Here is a 24,059-nt window from a genome sequence, read left to right as displayed (position 1 = left end):
GGCTGAGGTTAAGAAGTGCTTCTGAACGCAACTATCTCAATCCGAGTGAATGTTTTCAGATCCCAAACATTGATAATGAACAAAAGCTTCATAATCTTATGGTCAATGACAGGTCTTGAATATGCATTGTATGGTTAGCTACACCCATTTGTTTTTGTCGCACTCAGTCATTATTCAAGCACCCAACCACTTTTGTGTCTCGAGAGGATTGAATCTTTAGTGAAGAAACTGATCTTTTTACATAACTTTCTAATCTTTTTTAGCATATTTATTAGTTATAGCATATGTTTCCACCCCTTAAGTAGGCTTAGATTCTATAAAGATGACCAGGAACGCCTCAAAATGCTTGCTACAGTTTTGTGGCTGGGAAACAAAAGCACATCGAGGTTTTTCCTGATGAAGGTAATGCAATTCTTTTTCCCAATCCTTTGTAATTAGTCATCTTTTCAGAACTTCAGTTTTTGTTGTGTATTATATGAGAGATAATTAGTTACATTGAGGGGAAATTTTAGCATTGGGGGTCTACCATGGGAAGTTGTAATTGTACTAGAGGATTTGCTAGCATTTCTAATTTTTCTTTTATATAAAGTCGCGTAGCAGAATAAGGCAGTGCAGCTGCGACAGCTGCAACATATCAGATTAGGTTAGATAGCATATTAAGGCAGTGGTGGTGCGACAATGACATAGCAAATTCAAATTAGGAGAAGCGAATAAATTGCATAACCAAAGTAAGACAGATTCCTGGGAGTAGAAAGCTAGGGCAGCACCTAGATATAAAAGATATTCTACAACATTAAGATTATGTTTATGCTTACCTTTTTTATTTAACAATCTAAATTAATTCTATGTTACAAATGTAGCTTGCTTGACAGGCTGTAAAGAGCAAGATCTAGTGCTTACAATGTGAAAGTACGAGCGGGATCCGTGCCATTTGAACAAGTTCTTAATTTTTGTGTGTGCGCAGTGTATATTTTGTGTATGAGTATTTAGTGTGTGTATTTCATGTGTATAGCTCATGTATATTGTGTACAGTGTGTGGAGTTTGTTTGTCTTGTGTATAGTGTGTGCAGTGTATGTATTATGTGTATTTTGTGTATAGTGTGGCTAATACAGTGTTTGTATTTTGTGTATGTCATTGCAGCGTGTGTATTTTGTTTGTGTGTATTGTATGTTTATAAGGTGTGCAGTATATATTTTGTGTGCGTGTGTGTGTGCGCGCTTATAAGGTGTGGAGTATGTATGTTCTGTATATATATTTTATGTCTAGTGTGTCTTTTTTATTATGTTTATAGTGTGTGTAGTACATAGTGGGTGTAGTTGTGTGTTTTATGTGTAATATTTTCGGCGTGTGTTTAAAATGTGTGTATATTTTATGCATAGTGTAGTGTGCGTATAATGTGAAATGTGTGAATTTGTTGTGTGTGTATAAAGTGTGTGTATGTGTGAAAAATGTGTTTATTTTCTTATTAGTGTTTATTTTATCTATGGTGTGTATTGTGCATTGTGTATTATGTATTGTGTATTATGTATTTTATATTTTAAATTTTGTATTTTGTGTAGTGTAAGTGTATCATTTTTTATAGAGATTTTATTTAGTGTTCTATAGTGCGTGTGCATTGTGTATTTTATATAGTAGTGTTTATGTGTGTGTACAGTGCATGTATATCGTGTATAGTTGGCGTATTTGTGTGTTTTATGTGTAATGTATTTTATGTGTGGTGTAGTGTGTGTATAATGTGCAATATGTGAATTTATAGTGTGTGTATAAAGAGTGTGTGTAAAATGGTGTTTATTTTTTGTATTGGTGTTTATTTTATGTATGGGGTGCGTTATACATCGTGTATTGTGCATTGTGTAGTGTATCTTTTTTATAGTATGTGTATTATGTGGATTTTATGTAGTGTTTTATAGTGTGTGTGTGCGCGTTGTGTATTTTGTATAGCAGTGTTTATGTGTGTGTAAAGTGAGTGTATAATATGTATAATCAGTGTATTTGTGTGTTTTATGTGTAATGCGTCCAGTGTGTGTTTAAAATGTGTGTATATTTTATGTATAGTGTAGTGTGTGTATAATGTGCAATATGTGAATTTGTAGTGTGTGTGTGTAAAGTGTGTGTAAAATACGTTTATTTTTTGTATTGGTCTTTATGTTTTGTATGGTATGTATTGTGTATTTTGTATTTTGTGTAGTGTAAGTGTATCGTTTTTATAGTGTGTATTATGTGGATTTTATGTAGAGTTCTATAGTGATTGTGTATTTTGTATAGTAGTGTTTATGTGTGTGTACAGTGCATGTATATTGGGTATAGTGGGTGTATTTGTGTGTTTTATGTGCAATGTGTCCGACGTGTGTTTTTTACGTATGGTGTATGCAGGATGGGTATTTTTGTGCATAGTATGTGTAAAGTGTGCTAGCACACTGTTTGAACTTTGTGTATATAGTGGGTATCATGTGCAATGTTACATACAGTGTGTGAAGTGTGTATTTTATGCAGTGTGTAGCGTATGAAGTGTGTGTATGTGTTTGAAATACATTTATTTTGTGTATAGTGTATGTTTTGTTTAGTGTGTGCAGTGTGGGTATTGTGTGTATTTTTTGTGCATAGTATGTATTTAGCGTGGTGTATGTGGTTATATTTTTTGTATGTGTGTGCAGTGTGTATTTTATGTATGTGTGTTTGTAGTTCATGTATTTTGTGTATAGTGTGTGTTTTGTTTAGTGTATGCAGTGTGTTTATATTTTTTGTATATAGTTTGTGTTTATATTTTTTGTTTAGTGTTGTGTGAATTTGTATTGGGTGTGTAAAATGTCATTATTTTTTGTATAGGTGTTTATTTTATGTATGTTGTGCATTGTGTATTTTGTATTTTGTATTGTGTAGTGTATGTGTATCTTTTTTATAGTATGTGTATTATATGGATTTTATGTAGTTTCCTATAGTGTGTATTGCAGAGCGTGTATATTATGTTTAATATGTTTGCATGTATCTTGTGCATAGTGTGGTTATAGTGTGTATGTATATTGTGTATAATGTATGTTTAAATTGCGTGCATTTTGTGTAGTGTGCAGAGTGGGTAGTTTGTGTTACTATGTTTGTTTTGTGGATTGTGTGTTTGTTTTTGTTTTGTATATAGTGTGTATTGTGTGTGACTAACACACGGTTTGTATTTTATGTACATGTGTGTGCAATTTATATGGCGTGTAGTATGTATTTTGTCCGTGTTTATAAGGTATGCAATATGTTTTCTTCATGTGTATGTTTGTTTTGTATAGTGTGTGTAGTGCATTGTCCGTATTTTGAGTATTGTGTGCAAATGTATTGTATATAGCGTGATGTGTAATTGTGTTTGAAGTGTATGTATTTTGTTTCTATACAGTGTTTAGCATGTGAAATATGTATAGTGTATACTTTGTGCATAGTATGTGGGGTATGTGTAGACTTTATGTGTAGTGTGTGTTGTGCATGTATAGTGTTTGTTTAAAGTGTGTTTACTATTTGGGTTGATGTTGATTTTTTATTTTTTGTACTGATGTTGATTTTATGTATAATGTGTAGTGTGTATTGTGTATTGTGTATGATTTTATGTATAATGTGTAGTGTGTATTGTGTATTGTGTATTTTGTGTATTATGTGCAATTTATGTAGTGTTACAGTGTGTGTGTGTGCATTATATGTATTTTGTATAATATTTATGCGTGTACGGTGCGTTTATTCTATGTATAGTGTGTAGTGTGTTCAGCATTTGTATTTTGTGTAGTGTGTGTGCATTACTGTGTATCTGTGTTTTGTGTATAATTTGTGTATGATGTGCAATTAATGTATAGTGCGTGTATTTTGTATAGTATTTATATATATGCACAATGTGTGTATTTTATGTATAGTGTGTGTTTTGTGTAGTGTGTCCAATGAGTGTATTTTGTGTAAAGTGTGTGTTAATACTCTGTGTATAGTCCGAGTATTATGTGCAATATATGTATTATGTGTTGAGTGTACACGCAATGCGTGTATTGTATAGTATGCATAGCGTGTATTTTATGTTTAGTTTGTTCGTTGTACGTGTATTTTGTTTATAGTGTGTTTATAGTGTGCTTGCGTGTTTTTCTGTATGTATTTGAAATACATTTGTTTTCTGTATAGTGAGTAGAGAGTTTGTTTTTTTGATCTATGTGTCTAGTGTGAGTATGTAAGGTGTGGAGTATGTATATTTTGTATGTGTGTGTTTATTCTGTGTATAGGGTGTGTTTTGTTTAGTGTGAGCAATATGGGTATTGTGTGTATTTTGTGCATAGTGTATATGTAGCATAGTGTATGTGGTTGTATTTTTTGTATGTGTGTTCATTGTGTGTATTTTATGTATGTGTTTATAGTGCATGTATTTTGTGTATAGTGTGTATTAGCGCATTTTTATATTGTGTGTAGTGTTTGTCAATGCGTGTATTTCATGTTTATATTGTGTCAATCAATGTGTGTAATGTGTGCCATGTCTAATGTGTATTTGTTGTGCAGTGTGTGAATATAGTATGTATAGCGTGCAAATTATGTTTAGTGTGTTTGCAGTAGTTGTATTTGTATAGTGTGCAGTGTGTGTTTAAAGTGTGTATATTTTGTATAGTGTTTATGTGTGTGTATGTATTTTATGTACAGTGTGTGTTTTATTCAGTGTGTCTAACGTGTGTATTTTGTGTATAGTGTGTGTATAATGTATTGTGTATTTTGTGTATAGTGTGTTCATATTTTGCGTATAGTTTGTCTATTATGTGCAATTTATGTACTGTGTGTTGTGTATTTTGTGTATAGTATGTATTGTATATTTTGTGTGTAGGTATTATGTGCAATTTATGTTTTTGTTTGTGTGAGTGTGCATTGTGTATATCAATCAATGTGTGTAATGTGTGCCATGCACTTCGAACTAAATTCCAACTGAAAAGGCAAATGACATGATTTTTCAAAAACTAATTGATATGGAGATATACCTATTGGAGATTTTTTTTGCATGTAGTGCGGTATGCCCACAAAGCATCGTCCAAAGGTAGTGCCCAATCCTTCCAATTTGTGCCCAAAAAGCATCAAAGCTCAACTCAGAGAAATTACATTCTTACAGAAAACTGTGAGCACAAATCGGAAGGATTGGGCACTACGTTTGGATGATAGTTCTGGACATATCGCACTGCATACAAATCTCCAATAGGTATATCTCTATATCAATTAGTTTTTGGAAAGTCATGTCATTTGTCTTTTGAGTTGGAATTTAGGTCGAAGTACATGTTGTGAAATAGAAGAAATTCGAAGTGTGTTTGATCTAGAAATGATGCTTATAGAAAAGACAAAAAAAATAGTAAAGGAAAGGAATGTTGTGTAGAAAATCAAAGGATTGAGAAAGTGAGTTGAAGTTAGACAAAATGTCTAGAATAAATGTCAAAAGTGTCTTGGGTTCGAAGGAAAAAAGTGAGGTCTATTTTACTCTACTTGGAATTTTATTTTTTGTCACTTTTTAGCCAAATATTCATCACTTTTTAGAGGAGGGATGAAACTTTGAGCAAGTCTGTAGTAAACTTTTGCATGATGTATGATTTGAGTGTTCATATACTTTGCCTCATACATTTTGAGTTAGAAGATTGGATTCGAGAAAAGATCAAGACTACGAGATTCATCCTTTGTGTTTTATCTGCATAGTTTTTATGTTTTCTATGTTTTCCCTACAAACTATTGGTTTAGTTTATTTATCTATGTGTTGCTAATTTTTTTTAATTCTAGGGATGTGTTGGTAATGACTTTGGTTTATATAGTTCCTATTTATTTAATATTCGTTTTGTTCATTGCTAGCTTTATTCTAAGTAGTGGAAAATGTTTCATGTTTGAGTGGCACATTTTATGATGAATTCTTGGCTTGCAAAGTAATCGAGAGAGGATTTGCACGTTAGAAGCACTTAGCTAACACTATAATTAATTCCCTTTAAAACGGCACTTTTAATTGAGAGTGAGAACAACTTGAGAGTCTAGTTGAGCTTTTTGGAGTTGCTAATATAAGATTGACGACCTTAGTTGTAGTGCTAAAAAATAGTGCATTAGCTCCCTTTTGACCGGTTGGTGAAGATTGAGGAGATCCTTGGCCCTGTTCAGTTGCACGTGCAACCTAGTCGTATTCCAATCTTCTGAACTTCTCTTTTACTTGCTAGTTTTGTTACTGGTTCTTGCATTTACTAACGTGTATGCTTAAGTGTGCAGAGATCTCAGGTGGTGAAGGTCAGAACTGGTTATGGTCTTTGACTAAAGCTAGGGCTTTTTCTTGTATCTGCATCTTGTATGTTGTTTCTATCTTTTGTCCTTGGCCGGTTCAATTGTGAGATTAACCATCTCACTATTGCGCTGTAACAAAAGAGGTTTCGGTGATCAGTGAATCCCGTCAATCTGGTTCCTACAATAATTAAATTAACTAGATAAGAGGAGTCCGAGGACTTAGCGGCCAGAAGGGTGCCCAATGAGAACTCCTTGGCAGCGTGTCGAAACCAAATAAAGGACCAAGCTAAAGCTGCTTGTCAGTTGCACTCTATTTCATATCCTTTAAACACATCTGCTAGCAAGATATAAAACGGGCAGTGAACAGACAATGTGAGAAAAAACTGGACAACTGCTGTCGTTGGCGACGCCGTGGCGGCGGATGGCCGCCGAAGCAAAAGCCACAACGCGTCGACGGAGGTGGGAGTCGACGCCTCCCCCTCCTTGCGAAAATGACTTCGGTTTCTTCTTATTTTAATTAAGTTTATCATTTAATTAATCAACTAAAACGAGAAAAATTGTCATTATCTGATTTTTTTTCCAAATTAAAGTTGTTGTACTAAGGATAATAAGAATATTACTACATATCTAAAGTAGAAAATAAAATAAGTTGAAATTAAATCAATCTAGCCACTTTGATTAGAAATTTATAAATCTAAATAACGATACACATAATTATTTTAAAAAGCGTACCTAGAATACTACTCTATCCGATGAATTTCAAATATTATAATAAATAAGTGCAAAGATGAAGTTTAGGGAGTAGTAACATTGAAAAAAAAATCATGATTTAATATTTTTAATAAGGTATTTCGTCATATCATAGTATAGATAAATATTTATATCATAATTATATAAGGTATTTCTTCTAAATATATTATGTTTATTTTTAATCATTCGTCACACACAAACATCGCACTATCATTTGTGCACCTCAATATACTTATTTTTAAAATTATAAAACTTATTAGTTTTTTTTTTCTTTTTCGTATCACATTATTGATACTATACTAAGCTTATGTTGTCATAACTTTTACATGTCACATAATAAATTAATATCAAACTTATTTTGTCATAACTTTTATTTGTCAAAATGCATTTATCATACTCCTCCATCTTGTTTCAGAATATGAAATTGTGGAAATGCCATAGGTTAAATGTAAAATTGGTAAAATAATTAATAGATAAAAAAAAGTGTGTTAATGAAAAATGAGACCCAACTCATTATTAAAGATAAAAAAAATTGAAAAGAAATAAATACATAGTAAATGATAATTTTAGCATTAAATAAAATATCACTTCATAAATTATTATTATTATCTCATCTTAAACTGGGCCTAAATATTAAATTAGCCTATAAAACTATATAAACTAAAATTGAAAAAAATGATGTTGCGATTCTTCGGGCAAATTCCAAGAAACTACCTCCTGGGAGGTAGTATCCGTCGTTTGTTCCCGCAAAAAAAAAGTTTTCAGAGAGGGGAAAGACGCGTGAGCTTCTCGCGTGTTTACTTATAGACGCGTCTTCCTCTCGCGTCTCTAAAAAGAAACACGCATTCTGCTATCGCGTCTCTAAACATACACGCATCAGGCTGATGCGTGTCTCCCTTGGATACAAAATCAGTCCAGGCTGCTTCTCTGCCTCTCACAGAACGCGAAAACTGCTTCTGCTTCGTCGCCCCATTCATCCCAACCAGTAAAAATTGAACCCTAATCCGACATTTAGCTGCTCCCATTCCAATTTGAAGTGTTGTTAGGTAACTTTCTACCCTTAGTTTCGATTATTATTGGTATATTTTAGTTGGGTATAAGATTTAGGGTTCATGGTTTTAAATTTTTTTGTTGAATTTGGTTAAATTTAGAGTATATGATGTTTTGTCGTACTTATTTTGCAGGTTTGATGGTGTTTGTGAGTTTATATTGGGATGGGAAAATTATTCAGCTCCCAGGTTTGGGTGTTGCTTATGATCCCCCTCGTGCAAAATCATTTATTATATTGAATGAAAAGATATCTTATAATCAGCTAGTTTCAATGATATGTGAAAAAATTGGAATTGATTTGGATGCACATACGATTGATTTAACATGGAGGCATACTGTGGTTTTTAGTGGAGTGGTGAATTATATAGCTACACCAGTGGATGATAATTTGTTGGAGTATATGTTTGCTGAAAATCCACGTCAAATTGAACTTTTTATTGAATATACTCCTGTGACTACTGCGTTGCAATTTGAACCACCTATCACTCAGCATGATGTTGGAACGTCTAGGAGAGATGATTATCATAGTTTTGATGTCGGGACATCTAGGAGGGATGATGAATATCATAGCTTTGAATTCAACACATTTGGGAGGGAGGTTGATGAACAACTAGATGTACCAAATGTGACATGTGATGGTTATGATGGTTCAGATGCTTCTGATAATTGTGATGGTTCAGATGGTTCTGATAATTGTGTTGGTTTAAATGGTTCTGATAATTGTGCTGGTTTAGATGGTTCTGATTGTGATGGTTCCGATGGTTCTCAACCAAGTGATCTTGATTATAGTGCAGAATCATGTGAAGATTTTACAGACGACGAGACACTTGAAATCATGGTTGAGAATTATGTACAACCATCTGTTCGTGGGGAGCAACCTGTTCCCGACTATATGCCTGAAGGGTTACCATTTTTTCGATCATTACCATGTGAAGGCAGCTGAGGTTACGTTTCAGAAGACCATGGTGTGGGTGAAGAAGATATGTGGTATTGGGAAGAGGATAATCCGAGACATATAGATGTGGGAATGAAATTTGATAGCAAATTGCAGTTGAAAACTGCTGTGGCATTATGGCATGTGAGAACAGGTCGGATGTATGAGGTTATGGATAGTAAATCAAGAAGATGGCATGCAGTTTGTAGGGACCCATTTGGTCCGAAAAGAAAAGGCAAGGACCTTAGGCAACGATACCCATGTAATTGGGAGGTTAAAGCAACGTTTAAGAAACGTGATGGTAGCTGGTCTATCAACTCATGGGTTGATCGTCATTGTTGTATGGGAGATCACAATCCAAGTGAACATGTTAATCTTACATCATCCATGATTGCTCTCTGTATTCGAAGTCAAATTGAAAACGATGTTGAATTCAAGCCTTCTGCTGTACGTACATATATCAAAGATAAATTTCAAGTGAAAATCAGCTACAAGAAAGCATGGTATGCTCGCAGAAAAGCTATTGAGCTTGTATATGGTGGGTGGGAGAGATCATTCAGACAACTCCCCAGCTACCTGACTGAGTTGCAAAGTCAAAATCTTGGGACAATCGTTGAGTGGTTGCATGACCCTATATTGAGTCAAGGTAATACTAATGTGTTCCGCTACGTATTTTGGGCATTTGGGCCAGCAATAGAGGCGTTCCAACTAGCAAAGCCGGTCTTATCAGTTGATGGGACTCACCTGCGTGGAAGACTGAAAGGTAAACTACTTGCTGCAGTAGGTTATGATGCAAATAAGAACTGTTTGCCTATTGCTTTTGCTATTGTTGATGAAGAAACAAATGAGAGATGGAATTGGTTTTTGAATCTTGTCAAAATGCATATTATAAAGCATGAGCAGGAAGTGTGCATAATCCCCGGGACATATCCACATCAGTGCGCTGGAAGGTATGACCGTGCGTCCACTCTCACCGCAATCGCTAAGGCAGTTAAGAACAAGATTGTTAATCTCATGCAACAATCCTACGGCGTCTTTTGGATCAAAACCGCGCGACATTTGAAATACACTGGCCAATGTCTCAGACTGTAACAAATAAAACATGAATAGTTAATAACATAAATACTTTAATAATGAAACAACAACTATAAAAATACAATACTTACTTGGAGTGTTGATGATGATGCAACAGTGTTCATCCCTACTTCTGGAAGCCTACCCGGCAGTGTGATATATGTGATAGTTATTTTAAAATACCACTCCATGTATAATCGAGTTCTAGTCACCTGCACGTGGTCTTCAAGAGGCTCCATGTAATGATTAGACACGAACTCCGACCTTCTCTCCCAATGTTGAATGTAAGCCTTATTCTGCATAGCCCAGTTCGTCTTAGCTTTTCCACGACGATTTGTTTTGAAATGAGTTTCATTGAAACCCCAATCACGCAATTCCGGAATGAACGGAGTGCCTCCAAATTGTCTCACAACGCGCTCAGGCTCATGTGCTTCGACAATAGCCCAACAAACCATGTACGTCATAGATCTCCAACTGTTGTTTATCTCGAGGCAGGAGTCTGGCAATTGACGGTCCACATATGTCATCTAAATAAAATACAATAACAAGTTTACATTAAACTATTACACAAATATATATCAAAACATTATTCATTATACCTGGCTATTTTGGAGTAATGATAACTGTTCACGATAATGTCGAACAAAATGTTTGGGGGCCTTGTTTATCATATATGAGCCAGTCCACCTACAATGAGATAAGTTTCCAATTTAATATGTTGTCATTTAATACACAAAAGAGAGGAAACAACAAACTTACATTAATGCACATAGAGTGTTGTTTGTATGTACACGTGCCATCACAAAATCAGGTCTCAAAGTGGGCATCCTCTCCTACACCCACAGCTGTAGGAGTACGGTCGGATCTCCAATGTCTATCCTTTTGCCCATGGACGCCTCACAAAGATTATGATATAATGTAGCAAGTGCAGCACTCGCCCAACTAATCATAGAGTCAGCCTCTACATCTCGAAGTTGGGTCAACCACATCAGAGGTATCTTACACCCTGAGCCGTCGGGTAATATCAACCCTCCCAATAGCACAAGCACAATCATACGTGCCCGTTGAATGTAGGCCTCGTCTTCCAGACCATCTTCTAACGGTTCAATCGACATCCTATGTATTAGAGCCGATGCCAAGATACCGTTTTCCTTCATCTCGCTTTGAAGGGGATAGAAGCCCAATAGTTCATCACATAAACTCTTCCACCCAGATTCACAATACCCATTTCCTGTAAAGGGTACTCCATCTACACGTAGAGCCCATAATACTTGAACGTCCTGTAATGTAATAGTAGCTTCTCCTACGGGAAGATGGAATGTATGTGTCTCTGGCCTCCAACGTTCAACCAAAGCTGTGATCAAAGCATGATCTACATCTAGAGCCTTCCCACAGTAAAAAACCCCACCGAAACCAAATCTGCAGACATAATCAATCACGCGTCTGTGATGATTATCTATTTCCCAAAAATGGCCCTCAAAGTGCCGAATATTGAAAGGAGTTGTTTCCTCGCCTGCCCACGCCTTGCGAGATATATGAATAATGTAATACAGAAGGATCTTCTGGTCCATATCGCGACTGTCACGACCACATCTCCCTAGTCAAAGAAAGTGTAGCTATATCGCGACTAAAACTTACTGAAACTGTCTCAACTCATCATAAGATGCTTAAATCAAAGGAAACATTGTCTGAAATGTGTTGAGGGTACAAATCATACTGAATCAGAGTAGTTATGGAACAATTGTCTTTGCTACAAGAAAGTTCTAAATTTGCGCAACGGAAGAGTACTAAGACAGATGTAATATGTATGAAGACATACTACACCAGCTATCTTCCTACTTATTTAGTCTTCCGTCTCAACACCTCCTCGGCTTTGACATCGATCAACCTACACATTAAGGAAAACAAAATGCAGGGCTGAGTACTTGATGCACTCAGTGGGCTCATGCCGAAAACATTTTCTCTTTTAGTTGTCAGCCAAGCTGAGTGAACACGGGGTTTTTCTGAATATAAGTCTCGGTCACTAAAAAATGTTATTTCTTTCTGAAAATAGACTGCAGTCTTTTAAACTTCTGATGATATACCATATCTCAATGCGTGAATCGGGAATGTGGCCACATTCCACGATCACTGGGCCGGCCAACCTGGCGCTAGCTCACGACCCCTGGACCGGCCAACCTGGCACTAGCTCACGGTCCCTATGTGTACACTAGTCCGAGTAGGATTTACTGACCTACTAGGACCCGAATTCGATTTAATTGGTTGGCATAGCCAATAGATAGGCAATCATAAAACAAAACATGGCATGACAACTCATTCAAATAATCATGTTTTCACATAAAACACGCTTTAAAAGAAAGAAGAGAAAGCCCACCTCATCTGCTTAACTCTTTCAAACGGGCGCTTCCTGACTTGGGATTACTCGCCGTGCGACGATGTTCCTTTATTACAAAATAATATACTTAAATTAGGCTTTAAGTAATTACTTATCTTGCATGTATGCATGCCTAAGCGTGTGCTCTTTATTTTATTTCCTTCTTTCAAAAATTAGAAATCTTAATTCTGTAATTAAATCGACGATTTAATTTATTCGGAAACTGGCCGAATCGTGCGGGTATACTAAATTCCCGGATTATCTTAAGTATTTTAAAATACCTTCTGTGACAAAAGGAGTTCTCATCTATTTGTATACTGGGCACTGCTTCCACACGGCTTGCTAATTTCTTTTGTTCTGTGGCTAATTCCATTATACTTTTGAATTCATCCAAGATAATGGCTTCAACCAAATAAATGGTCCAAGTTAATAAATTCTCAGGCCCAGTTAGGAATTAATTATTCCGACCCAGAATATTTATTCTTAAGCATTTTCGGCCCAGCCTTCCTTCTCTTTTTTTTTTCTTTTATTTACTAATGAGGCCCAACTTAAAAATAACTATGGCCCAAAAATAAGTGAAGGGTTCAAATTCCATGATTAAATTTTCTGGCCCAATTGGTAAGGCCTAAATATACTCCCTTCACCGTCACTTTCCTTTCTCCCATCTTGATTTCCCCCAAACATGCATCTCAAATCCCTAATTGAAACGGCGCCTTCTTTCCATCTCTCACCTTCTCCGGCGACTTAATGCCTGGAGTGACTCCGACCTCTCTTCGTTCCCGGCGAGGACGCCGTTTCGAATGGGTCGCCGAATCTCACGTTTCACAATGACGGCGCACTTGGTGTCTCCGTCTGCCCTTTCACGGCGGCTTCGGTGTTGCCGTCGGAGCCTCGCTGGTGTGCTCTTCGCGAGGGAGTCACTCCGACGCCGATGACCCGCTTCAGCTCCCTCCGTCCGTGTTCGCAAATGCCGTTGCTGTTCCATTCGTCTATCTCTCTCTCTCTCGACGAAGGCGTCGGTCCGAAATCGCCTGTCGACGTCCGCTGTTGCTCTGCAGTGTTCGTGGGGCTGCCCTCGATGCCCCGTCGTCGTTCGGTCAGAGCCGAACAACGCTTCTCCAAGCTAAGTTCTATCACTTTCTTTATTTCGTTGATTTGTGTCTGTAAACTTAATCGTTCATCTACTGAAAAGAGCTTGATAGTTGGCCTAAAATGTTGTTCTTTTAATTACAGAGGCTTGCTGTTGTTGTGGGGCTTTTATCATCATGCCTCTAAGTTCCGACCTAGTTAGGCTGCCTAAAGCTTACTAGTGCTCTATCGGTGTTATGCTCATGCTTAGCTATGAGATGATGGTGTTATGAGCATGCTAGGTTCATCTATGACTTTGTGAACTATATGCTGTAAAACTGAACTATTGGAGGATTACCTGTGTGAGTTGTTATGGCTGCTGTCTCTAGCTCGGCTCCTCCCTTCTCCTTAGCTTGTAGTGTGCTATTGATTGTGGTAATGAAGGAGGAAGGGCTGAGGGGCTATTTATAATGGTTTGCCTAACTGAAAGCCTGAGGAAGGCTGGTGTACTTGGCTGAAAAGGGAAATCTCAGGCTGAGCAGCTGGCTGCTCTGTCTGCAGCTCTGCAGAGTTCGTCCCTTCTCCCTTGGCCTCTTTCTAACTGATTTTGGTGGCATATAGGGGGTGTACTCGTGGGTTTATTCATTGCTTTTGTTGGTTTATGGCAGGTGCACTACAACAGACTGATTCTCCATATCACAATGGCAGATATGAGTGAAGTACGAGCTGTAAGGATGCAGCCTTGCAGAGTGCAGCCACTGAGATAAAATTCTGTTGGCTGACTTGCTTCTCTCGGCCCAGCTCTCGCTCACTTTCGAGAAGGTAATGTTCCTCTTTCCCTTTCCAATACTTCATTTCATGCAATTAAACTCTTTTTTCATGCATTTTGGCAGAAGCCGAGGCTGCCCTTCCTCGTGGTCTCGTCCTCTCGGGCTCGTCTGCACTTTTGGGGCTGAGACGGCTCGCGTTAAAGGCCGAGGAAGTTCACTATGGCCTCTCGGTTGTTGTAGCTCGATGTGAGCTCTCTTTTGTTTGTCTCAACAAGAATGTAGTAGCTCATGTAGTTGGTGTGTATTTAATTTTAAACATTTGAAATTCATTAGCTTTAGAATTTCTGAAATTTGTATTAATACTCTTATTCAAGATTTAAACAATACCCCTTCGTTCTTTAATAAAATTCTAGCATTTTATTTCTTAACTCTCGAGAATCTAAGTACCGGCTATTACAGCGACATCCTAATATAATCAACAATTAACAACATTCGACACTAAATTCATCACAAATTCATAACCAAATTCATCACAAATTCATCCCTATTTCAACAACAAATTCATCACAAATTTCAACACCAAATTCATCCCAATTTCAACACTAAATTCATCCCAACATGTCCTTCATCACAATTCAACACCAAATTCAACCCAATTTCAACACCAAATTCATCCCAACATGCCTGTCATCACAATTCAACACCAAATTCATCACAAATTCATCACAACACCAAACATTCGAAACCAATTTCAATATTTCAACAAAAATTCGACACCAATTTCAATATTTTAACAAAAATTCACCACCAATTTCAATAATTCAACAAAAATTCGACATCAGTTTCAATAATTGACAAATTCAATAATTCAACCAAAAATTTCAAATCATGAACCCTAAATCTAAAATAACCAACTAAAATCGAAACTAAGGGTAAAATCTTACCTAACAACACTTAAAAGAGGAATGAGAGCAGCTATATGTCGGATTCACTTCGATTTTCGTCGGCTAGATGACGATTTCGCAGCTTATCACCGTGCAGAGGGGGGAGCGCTGGGAGTGAGGAAGAGGGCAGAAACTGGGAGTGAGGAAGAGGGCAGAAGCCTCGTAATTTCATTCATTAAAACACGCATCAGCTTATCGCGTGTATAAATTCAAACACGCATGAGCAAATCGCGTGTATAAATTCAAACACACATGAGCAAATCGCGTGTATAAATTCAAACACGCATTAGCAAATCGCGTGTTTAACTGATACACGCGAGAGCGTCATGCGTCTTTCCCCTCTCTGGAAATTTTTTTTTTGCGGGAACAAACGACGGATACTACCTGGAGGTACTTTCGTGGAATTTGGCCGCGATTCTTCCCCCAGCGAAAGCAGATCGCCATAGTTCGTCTCTCAGATCTCTCACTCAAATGGCAACTGTAAAACCATCCATCACTCACGTCATCTTCGACATGGACGGCCTTCTCATCGGTCTCTACATTTCCCAACCTACACTCATTTAATTACCATTTTTTTTCTTTTAACAATTTGATTTTGTTTATCCATGGCGTTACTGAACCTCTGTTATATCTTGTTTTCTTGGCATTTTTGGTAGGGTTTTGCTGTCTTATTTTGTTGTTTTTGTTTTCGGCTGATTCTGTCATATGCTTTATTTGGTCGAGATGTATTTTGAGTAGTTAAAATTGTTATCATGTTTGCAATGAATCAATCTAAATGTAAAGAGAAACTATTAATTTGCATCCTGTTTTTAGAACTAGCACCTTCTTCTTCGCCATTGTTTATGCAATTTTCAAATATAGGTAATATTTTTCTTTTTTTGACATTATTCTTCTAAGTGGACCTTGGTGAGATTGCATCTTGTTCCTTGATTTGCTATTAGTTTTGAATTACTGGCGAATTGCAAAATTGGCATGGTCATTCTGACATTTGTGCTTATTGGACATGCTCTCCTAGTTCTACCATTATGAAGCAAATTTATCTAAGTGTTTCTTATTCATATAAAATGAAACTGAAATTAGGTTGAGTGTGCTCTTTGATTCTTCCTAATTATATATCATAGTTTGTATCTTTCTAGTGGTTTCGAGTTTTTTAAAATTTATAGTTTTTTTTCCCTCAATTCCTCAGACACGGAGAAGTTCTACACTGAAGTCCAGGAGAAAATCCTTGCTAGATACAACAAAACTTTTGATTGGTCTCTCAAAGCGAAAATGATGGGCATGAAGGCAATAGAAGCTGCTCGAGTTTTTGTTGAAGAGACTGGAATCAGTGACTCACTCTCAGCTGAAGGTTTTCTTGTGGAAAGAGAGGAGATGCTGAGAGCTATGTTCCCAACATGTGAAGTCATGCCAGGTTGAATAAACTGTTGACTGATGGCAGACTGTATACAAGTTTTTAATTTTTTTTCATTTCTCCAATTCCTTTGATCAGAAAAAAGAATTTTGCATCTCGCTTAGCTACATAAGTGGCGATAAATGATACCATTAGCCATTGTCTTACCTTTTATTACGTTTTTGTATTGCAGGGGCAAGTCGTTTAATTAAGCACCTCCATGCGACTGGAGTACCTATATGTGTTGCAACGGGGTATGTATACTCTTCTTTTATTTATGAAGTGATGGTAGTGTTGCTAATTTTACCTGGAAGTGCTGCAAAGAAACTCATGAAATATGTCTTACAGTTCACACAGAAGGCATTTTGAACTGAAAACACAAAGACATGGTGAACTTTTTTCACTGATGCACCATATTGTTCTTGGTGATGATCCAGAAGTTAAACAAGGGAAACCTTCACCAGATGTGTTCCTTGCAGCAGCCAAGAGATTTGAGGTATTAGTCTCATTCAGCAGTTATACTATATGTTCTTGTTATGGAAGTGTTGATATCTTTATCTTGTCAATGTTACAGTTCAGATTGCCAAATTCTGATTATATGTGATGGCAACAGTATTTGATCATGTCATCATGCCCTTCCCTTTTGGCCCATGAACTCCAAAAGTGCATTAGAATTAATACAGATACAGTCAAAATCAGCTGAACTTAGATTCGAACATCAGGCAAAAAATGTTAAATCGACTTATTGTTTGATCAGCTTATGTTATTTGTATTTTAAAAGGAGCAATTCTGTTAGTTTATTTTATTTGGTCGACATAATTGAAACTCTAATATGAGTGGCGTTTAACTGATTTTAGATCAATGTGACAAATTGTTTGGGTTGCTCTTCTATTACCTATCTATATGTAATCACGACATCCACCTGTTTTCAGGGTGGACCAGTTGATCCATCGAAGATACTTGTTTTTGAAGATGCACCATCTGGCGTCCAAGCAGCTAAAAATGCTGGCATGTAAGTCCTTGTTTATAATCTCTTCATTCATATACCTCCTTAACTTAGAAAATTTCCAGCACATTATTTAAAAATTACTTTTCTACTTCACTTTATTCACTTTGAAAATTTCTTGCAATGATACAGTGTCCCTACCTGAAGCCTGCCAATCACAGGCAGGTGGGCACTTCATCTTAACTTCTGTGTAGTCCTAAACTCGCACTATGATGAATTCACACCGTCTTTCCTCAGTTTTGGCCTTACTTCGTGTGCAATTGAGTGCTCCTCCGGGAAGGCAATGAGACTTCAATTCTTGGTGCCATGTTTATAAGACATTCAATTAAAAGCATAAACAACAACAAAGTTTATGATATTTTTTTTAATCTCTGTCTACGTATTTTCTAATTGCATAGTTGCTTTGAGCATCCCAGTTTCTATGTTTACCTTTTTCAAAATTTCCTTTGATTGAGTATACAGTCATAACTGTGACTGTTCTCCTCTTCCTGCTACTTTTGAATTTAAACACATAGGTTTTATGTTATGGCTCATGCAGGAAATTTAGATAGTAGTATCTTAGGTTAACCCTATTATATGATATTTTACTATGCTCTTTCTTCTACTAATTCTTCTTCTGAAAAATTTGCCATGCAGGTCAGTAGTCATGGTTCCAGATCCAAGGTTAGATAGCTCATATCAAAAAATGGCAGATCAGGTTCTAAGCTCCCTATTAGACTTTAATCCAAGTGAGTGGAGTCTGCCTCCATTTGAAAAGGCAGCAAGTTAATCTATTGAAAAGATATCAGCAGATCAAATTTATCCATATATGCTTTGCTCAAACTTTTGCAACGAGAGCCACATTTCAGTTTCAGTCACAAATTTATCCATATAAAACTACATGGACAGGATATCTGTCACGAACAAGAGGTTAAGCTGTGACATGACCTCTTTCCTTGATTAAATTTCATAACTCATGAACATTGCATCGTGTAGCCAAAAGACTCCAAACATAGACATATTGCTTCTCCTATTGAGAGGTTGGAATTACTTGATTACATTAACTTCCTGCTTACTGCATTGAACCTCTACATGACAGGTTAATACTACTCCCTCCGTCTGCCATTAGGAGTTCCATTTGAGTTTGGCACGGGTTTTAATAAATATTAAGGAAAGTGGGCGAGAAAAGATAGTGGAATGTGAGATCCATTTTTATATATTAGTTTTATAATAGAATGTGAGTGGGATGAGTTAGTGGAACGTGAGGTGTACCTACCATTTGTAGTGAAAGTGAACTGGGACTCCTAATGGCGAACGGACTAAAATGGTAAACCGGGACTTCTAATGGCGGACGGAATTTTGTACAGATCTTGAGGGGCACCAGTGCCTCTCCTGGTAGTTATCAGACACAATATAGTAATATAGTTTTTGTTATCACCACAGTTCACCAGGTATCTCTGTTAGTCTGATTTTCATATTGGGTAGGCTGGAAAACACACACAAAGATATATATGTGTGTGTGTACACGCGCTTATCTTATCTGCTAGTTGATACACCGGAAAAAGGAACGGATGATGCATTTATGTAGTAAAATGAATATGACTTTTTAGGCTTGAATCTGCGAATATTTTGAAACCTTACGTCGCTCTCAGACTGAGGCCTGGTTGTCATATAGAAGGCATAGCTTTTCCAAATCATGAAGATGGATAAGTTCTATCTACCGTGGCATGCACACACGCGTGAAAACACATTTGGTCACAGACTCGCAGCGCACTCTCTTTACTGTTTCTGAAATCGGTTTTCCTCTAATCCATTCTGTGTTTATATCTGCCTGTTGAGGGTGTCACTAGAAAAGAGCCTGTGTTTTTCTACCAATTGCTTGCATGATGATAGAAGAAGGTTTTCAAAACCAATTAGTGTAAGAAGGTTTAAACTTAAAATTAAGCGTGTAAGAGCTGCAGCTTCAGTGGTGTGATGCTATAAAATCTTCAATATTACTATCTTTGAGGAATGTCTCTTTTTATGAGTAAACAACCGTTTGTTATGTTAATACTTTGTCCTTGTTTGTGTTTGTGGTTGTGTTAAGAGACAGAGAAAGGGTGAAAATGAGAATGGCATTAATGAGGAATGAGTAATGTAATGGCAGTGTTAGTTGTCACAGTAATCGTAGTTATAGATGGACCAATTTGTAAGTGAACCGATGCCTGTAACGCAATACTGCTTCTGGCAATAAATATATGTGGTCACACCCAGAGAGGGGTGGACTGGACTATTCAGAATTTCCTTGAAAATTTACTAACCTCCGTCCAATAAAAATAGTCCAATTAGTGGATGGCACTGATTTTAATAAGAAATTGATAAAGTAAGATAAAGGGAGAAAACATAGGTAAAGTAAAAGAGATAGTGCGAAAAAGTAGATAAAGTATAGGAGAGAGGTGAAAGAAATAACTAAATAAGTAAAGTATAAGAGAACTTTTTCAATTTTAGAAATGAGACTATATCCGAAACTGGCAAAATGAAATTATTTTTTATGAATGGAGAGAGTAATAATAAAGTCCAACCGACAGGTAGAAAGCCATGAACTGGGAATTCCAGCCACATCCTGTGGTGCGACAAAACATGTGGGGTGAGTTGATGACATATGCTGTAGGATAGATAAACTATGCAATGCTCATTGAAAAAAGGATGATGCATATCAGAAAATACTACTACATTTCAATTTTTTATCACTTCTAACATTTCGACTCCACAGCCCAGACCAATTACTTTGTTGCACATTTGTACAATCAACCTTGAAAATCATTAGTACTCCCTCTCCTCCGTTCCATATTAATTAAGTTATAGTATTTTTTTTTTAGAAGTTTCAAGATACTATTTTTAGTAAAAAATAATACTCTTTTTTACTTTATTCTCTCTTCATTTATCTTACTTTATTCACCATCCACTTAACACACTATTCTTAATCTTCGGATGAAGTATATTATATTACCTCCGTCCCACATTAAGTGTCATATTTTTCCATTTCGGTCTGTCCCACAATAAGAGTCACATTTCACTTTTACCATAAATCGTAAGTAAGCTCCACATTACACCAACCAATTCTACTAATATTTTATTATAAAACTAATATATATAAGTGAGACTCATAGTTCATTAACTTATTCAGCCCACTTTTCTTTACATTTCTTAAAATTTGTGTCCACATTAAATGTGACACACTGACACTTAATATGGGGCGGATATAGTAATTAGTCTCTGAGTCTAATATTATCAGAGAAGTTTAATTGAAATTCTCAACGCTTGTCAAATGAACTAATTTAGTTGTGGGTGAATTTTCAAGATTGAATCAAACAATATTTCGTTTATACTCTCTCCATTTCCTAAAAATAAATTTTTCGAAACAACCCGAGTTTTAATACAAAATAAGTAAAGTAAGAAAGATGAGGAGAAAAGGTTCTGGAATTAGTGTAAGTAGATTGTGGGAGCATTTTCTAAAATTGAAAGTTTCTATTTTCAGGCAACGGATCAAAAAGGAAAGAATTTCTATTTATAGGAAACGAGGAACTATATTTTGTGGGTTGTCTCCAAAAAGATTGAATACGAGTGTGTACCTTCAAATAGTAGCTTCTTCAATTAATTTACCAATCTACTCCCTCCGTCGCCAATTAATTATCCACTTTGTCATTTTCGTCCATCCTCCATTAATTGTTCATTTTCACTTTTTACCATAAAAGGCAAGTAAGCATCACATTCGACTAACTACTTCCACTCACATTTTATTATAAAACTAATATACAAAAGTGAAACTCATATTCCAGTAAGTTTTACAACCTAATTTCTTTTACATTTCTTAAAACCCGTGTTAGAACCAAAATGTACTATCCTTTTACATTTCTTTATTAGGGGATGACGGGAGTTTTACTGTATATATAATGGCATTTAAAAATATTTACAAAGTAAAATTACACTATATACTCCCTTTGTCCTTAAAAAGGACTAATTTTTACAATTTTCGCCCGCTCCCTAAATTAGACAAAATCTAAATTACACACTACTTGTAATATGAATCCTACAATCCACTAAAACTACTTCTACTACATTTTCCATTTCTCTCTTACTCCCTCTGCCATAAAGAGTAATTGTTCATTTTTACTATAAATGGTAGTAGACTTCACTTTCCACTAACTCATTTTTATTTACATTTTATTGTAAAACTAATATATAAAAATGGGTCTCACATTCCACTATCTTTTTTCACCTACTTTCCTTTACATTTTTCTTAAAATCCGTGCCGAACTCAAATAGACTCCTAATAATGGACTAAGGGTGTACTTCTTTTGGTCTTTTTATATTTTATCAATTGTATATTAAAACTTGTACTGTTCTATTTTTTTGTGAACTAAGAGAGTATAATTGAATTACAAATAAAATCAAATACTACCTACGTCCCATAATAAGAGTCACATTTTGTCATTTCACTCCGTTCCATAATAAGAGTCATATTTTACTTTACTATAAATAGTAAGCATATCTCACATTCCACTAACTCACTTCATTCATATTCTATTATAAAATCAATATAAAAAAGTGGATCTCATATTCCACTAATTTTTTAACCTACTATTTTTTATATTTTTTAAAATCTGTGCTCAAACTAAATGTGACTTCGAGACTATCTCCATCCTGTGGCCCTCACCCAACCCAACCCAACCCCTATCAACTTTTTATAAAATATTCATTTATCTATCCCCCACATATACAACCCTCGCTCAATTCAACCCTCATCAGCTTTTTTACTTCCATCAGTGACCCCAACCCAACCCAATTAAATATTTTCTTTTTCATATATTTTATATTAATATTTTGATTTATAATTAATTTAAATATATTAAATAATGTCTAAAAATTATAATAAAAAATTATATGATTCAAATTTAAAACAAAAAATATTAGATATTCAAATAATTAAAGCATAATATAATAATAAATTACACACATTAAAAAATACAATACGGTAATAAAAATAAACAAACCAAAATGCAAATGAAGAGTGAAAAAAAGCTAGCTTAAACAAGATAAACATTAGTATATATTTAATTGTTTATGCCAAATTTAATCCATGTGCTCAATCAAATCTTCTCGAAGAGCAATATGAGCTTCTCGATATAAAGACAAATATAATAATAATTAAATAAATTAAATTAATAATTAAAAGTAATAAAAATATCATAAATTCACAATGTTCAAAATATTCAAAACGTGATTATCTAAAATATTTACATTTCATATTCATAGTATACAATTCTAAAACATGTACATAAATAAAGTAGTGATTAATCAATAATTAATAGTAAATAAAAAAAATAAAAATAATACATTGAGCCAATAAGGTGGTCTAATAACTTTGATGGTATGATCATAACTCAAACGTCTAACGTGCGATATGACATTGTTAGACGATTCCGACAAGGTTTATTAATTGGACTGTCACTCATCAATTGCATCACAAATTCAATGGCCATTATTTTATTTTATTTTTTCTGTGAAAGAAAATTAGGGCCATTATTATTAACCCAAACACCAAACTTTCAAAGGACCACTTTTCTTAAATATCATTAAAGTTTATTTAAGTGTAAATTGTAAAGGACCACACACATGACATAATCCATTAAACGTGGTATGGCCAGATACCATTAATCGATTTTTTTTCTCCACTGATATTTATCTTAAATTCTTCATGGATCTTTGTGTAAATGAAACGCCATTAAAGATTATTTTATTTTAATGAATGTGTGTATCCATGGAATATCAACCATAGAGGATTAATTTTCCGAGACTCACTTGTGATTTACAACTAATATGGTGATTGACTCCTTTCTTATTTGATAATTAATTTTAAAACGAATGTATTAAAATGAACATAAAAATAATTTAGAAACACAAGGAATTGAAATACACTCGTACCCCCGTAATTGTCCGCTTTAGTTCTAGCGCAGATTTTAAGAAATGTAAAAGTAAGTGAGTCAGTGAAATACGAGTCCCACTTTTATATACTCTTTCATCTTATAATAGACGTCACACATTCCTTTTTAGTTTGTCCCACAAAAGATGATATATTTCATTTTTTGGAAAAATAAATTCTCTCTCATTGATATAAATATACCTCCTGTCTCATTGAAGATGACTCACTTTCCTTTTTAGTTTGTCTCACCCAAGATGACTCATAACTAAAAATAAAAACACATTTATCTCGTCTGTGTTCCATCTCTCTTACTTATTTTCTCCACGTAACACAAAATAAAACTGCATAAAATCCTGTGCCGCCCTAGAATTAGTCATCTTCCTTGGGATAGAGGGATTACTATTTTCTCTATCCACTTAACACACAAATAACATCTTCTAAAATTTCGTGTTATTACTCAAGAGTGTCATATATTATGAAATGGAGGGAGTATTAGTTTTATAATAAAATATGAGTGGAA

General features: G+C 35.4%; 2 protein-coding genes and 1 long non-coding RNA gene across 6 annotated transcripts; 2 read left to right on the top strand and 1 right to left on the bottom strand.

Moving 5' to 3' along the window:
- Positions 1 to 9,418: 9,418 nt before the first annotated feature.
- On the bottom strand, positions 9,419 to 12,535 carry LOC121751313 (serine/threonine-protein phosphatase 7 long form homolog). 3 transcript variants are annotated; one of them, XM_042146034.1, is made up of 5 exons: positions 10,806 to 11,058; positions 10,646 to 10,733; positions 10,139 to 10,573; positions 9,947 to 10,058; positions 9,419 to 9,716 (listed from the first exon to the last, which is right to left on the bottom strand). In XM_042146034.1, exons 1-5 carry the CDS (start codon positions 10,871 to 10,873, stop codon positions 9,625 to 9,627), a joined length of 795 nt encoding a protein of 264 aa, XP_042001968.1. In that variant the 5' UTR covers positions 10,874 to 11,058; the 3' UTR covers positions 9,419 to 9,624. The 3 variants fall into 3 exon arrangements, with proteins under 3 accessions (XP_042001968.1, XP_042001967.1, XP_042001966.1); XM_042146033.1 differs by lacking the exon at positions 10,806 to 11,058 and adding an exon at positions 12,421 to 12,535 and having other exon boundaries at positions 9,419 to 10,058; XM_042146032.1 differs by having other exon boundaries at positions 9,419 to 10,058.
- Positions 12,536 to 13,072: 537 nt separating this feature from the next.
- LOC121753063 lies at positions 13,073 to 14,686 on the top strand. The gene is made up of 3 exons (XR_006040339.1): positions 13,073 to 14,058; positions 14,157 to 14,310; positions 14,382 to 14,686. It is a non-coding gene; the product is annotated as an uncharacterized LOC121753063 (long non-coding RNA).
- Positions 14,687 to 15,496: 810 nt separating this feature from the next.
- Positions 15,497 to 18,635, top strand: LOC121750343 ((DL)-glycerol-3-phosphatase 1, mitochondrial-like). Of its 2 annotated transcripts, XM_042144865.1 has the most exons (7): positions 15,497 to 15,734; positions 16,389 to 16,613; positions 16,786 to 16,846; positions 16,941 to 17,088; positions 17,525 to 17,604; positions 17,731 to 17,763; positions 18,235 to 18,455. In XM_042144865.1, exons 1-6 carry the CDS (start codon positions 15,674 to 15,676, stop codon positions 17,741 to 17,743), a joined length of 588 nt encoding a protein of 195 aa, XP_042000799.1. In that variant the 5' UTR covers positions 15,497 to 15,673; the 3' UTR covers positions 17,744 to 17,763; positions 18,235 to 18,455. The 2 variants fall into 2 exon arrangements, with proteins under 2 accessions (XP_042000799.1, XP_042000798.1); XM_042144864.1 differs by lacking the exon at positions 17,731 to 17,763 and having other exon boundaries at positions 15,505 to 15,734; positions 18,235 to 18,635.
- Positions 18,636 to 24,059: the final 5,424 nt, after the last annotated feature.

Source organism: Salvia splendens, chromosome 10 (assembly GCF_004379255.2).
Source record: "Salvia splendens isolate huo1 chromosome 10, SspV2, whole genome shotgun sequence".
In the NCBI taxonomy this organism is placed as follows: domain Eukaryota; kingdom Viridiplantae; phylum Streptophyta; class Magnoliopsida; order Lamiales; family Lamiaceae; genus Salvia; species Salvia splendens.
Note: the sequence above shows the minus strand (reverse complement) of the source record. Positions and strands in the feature narration are given on the sequence as shown.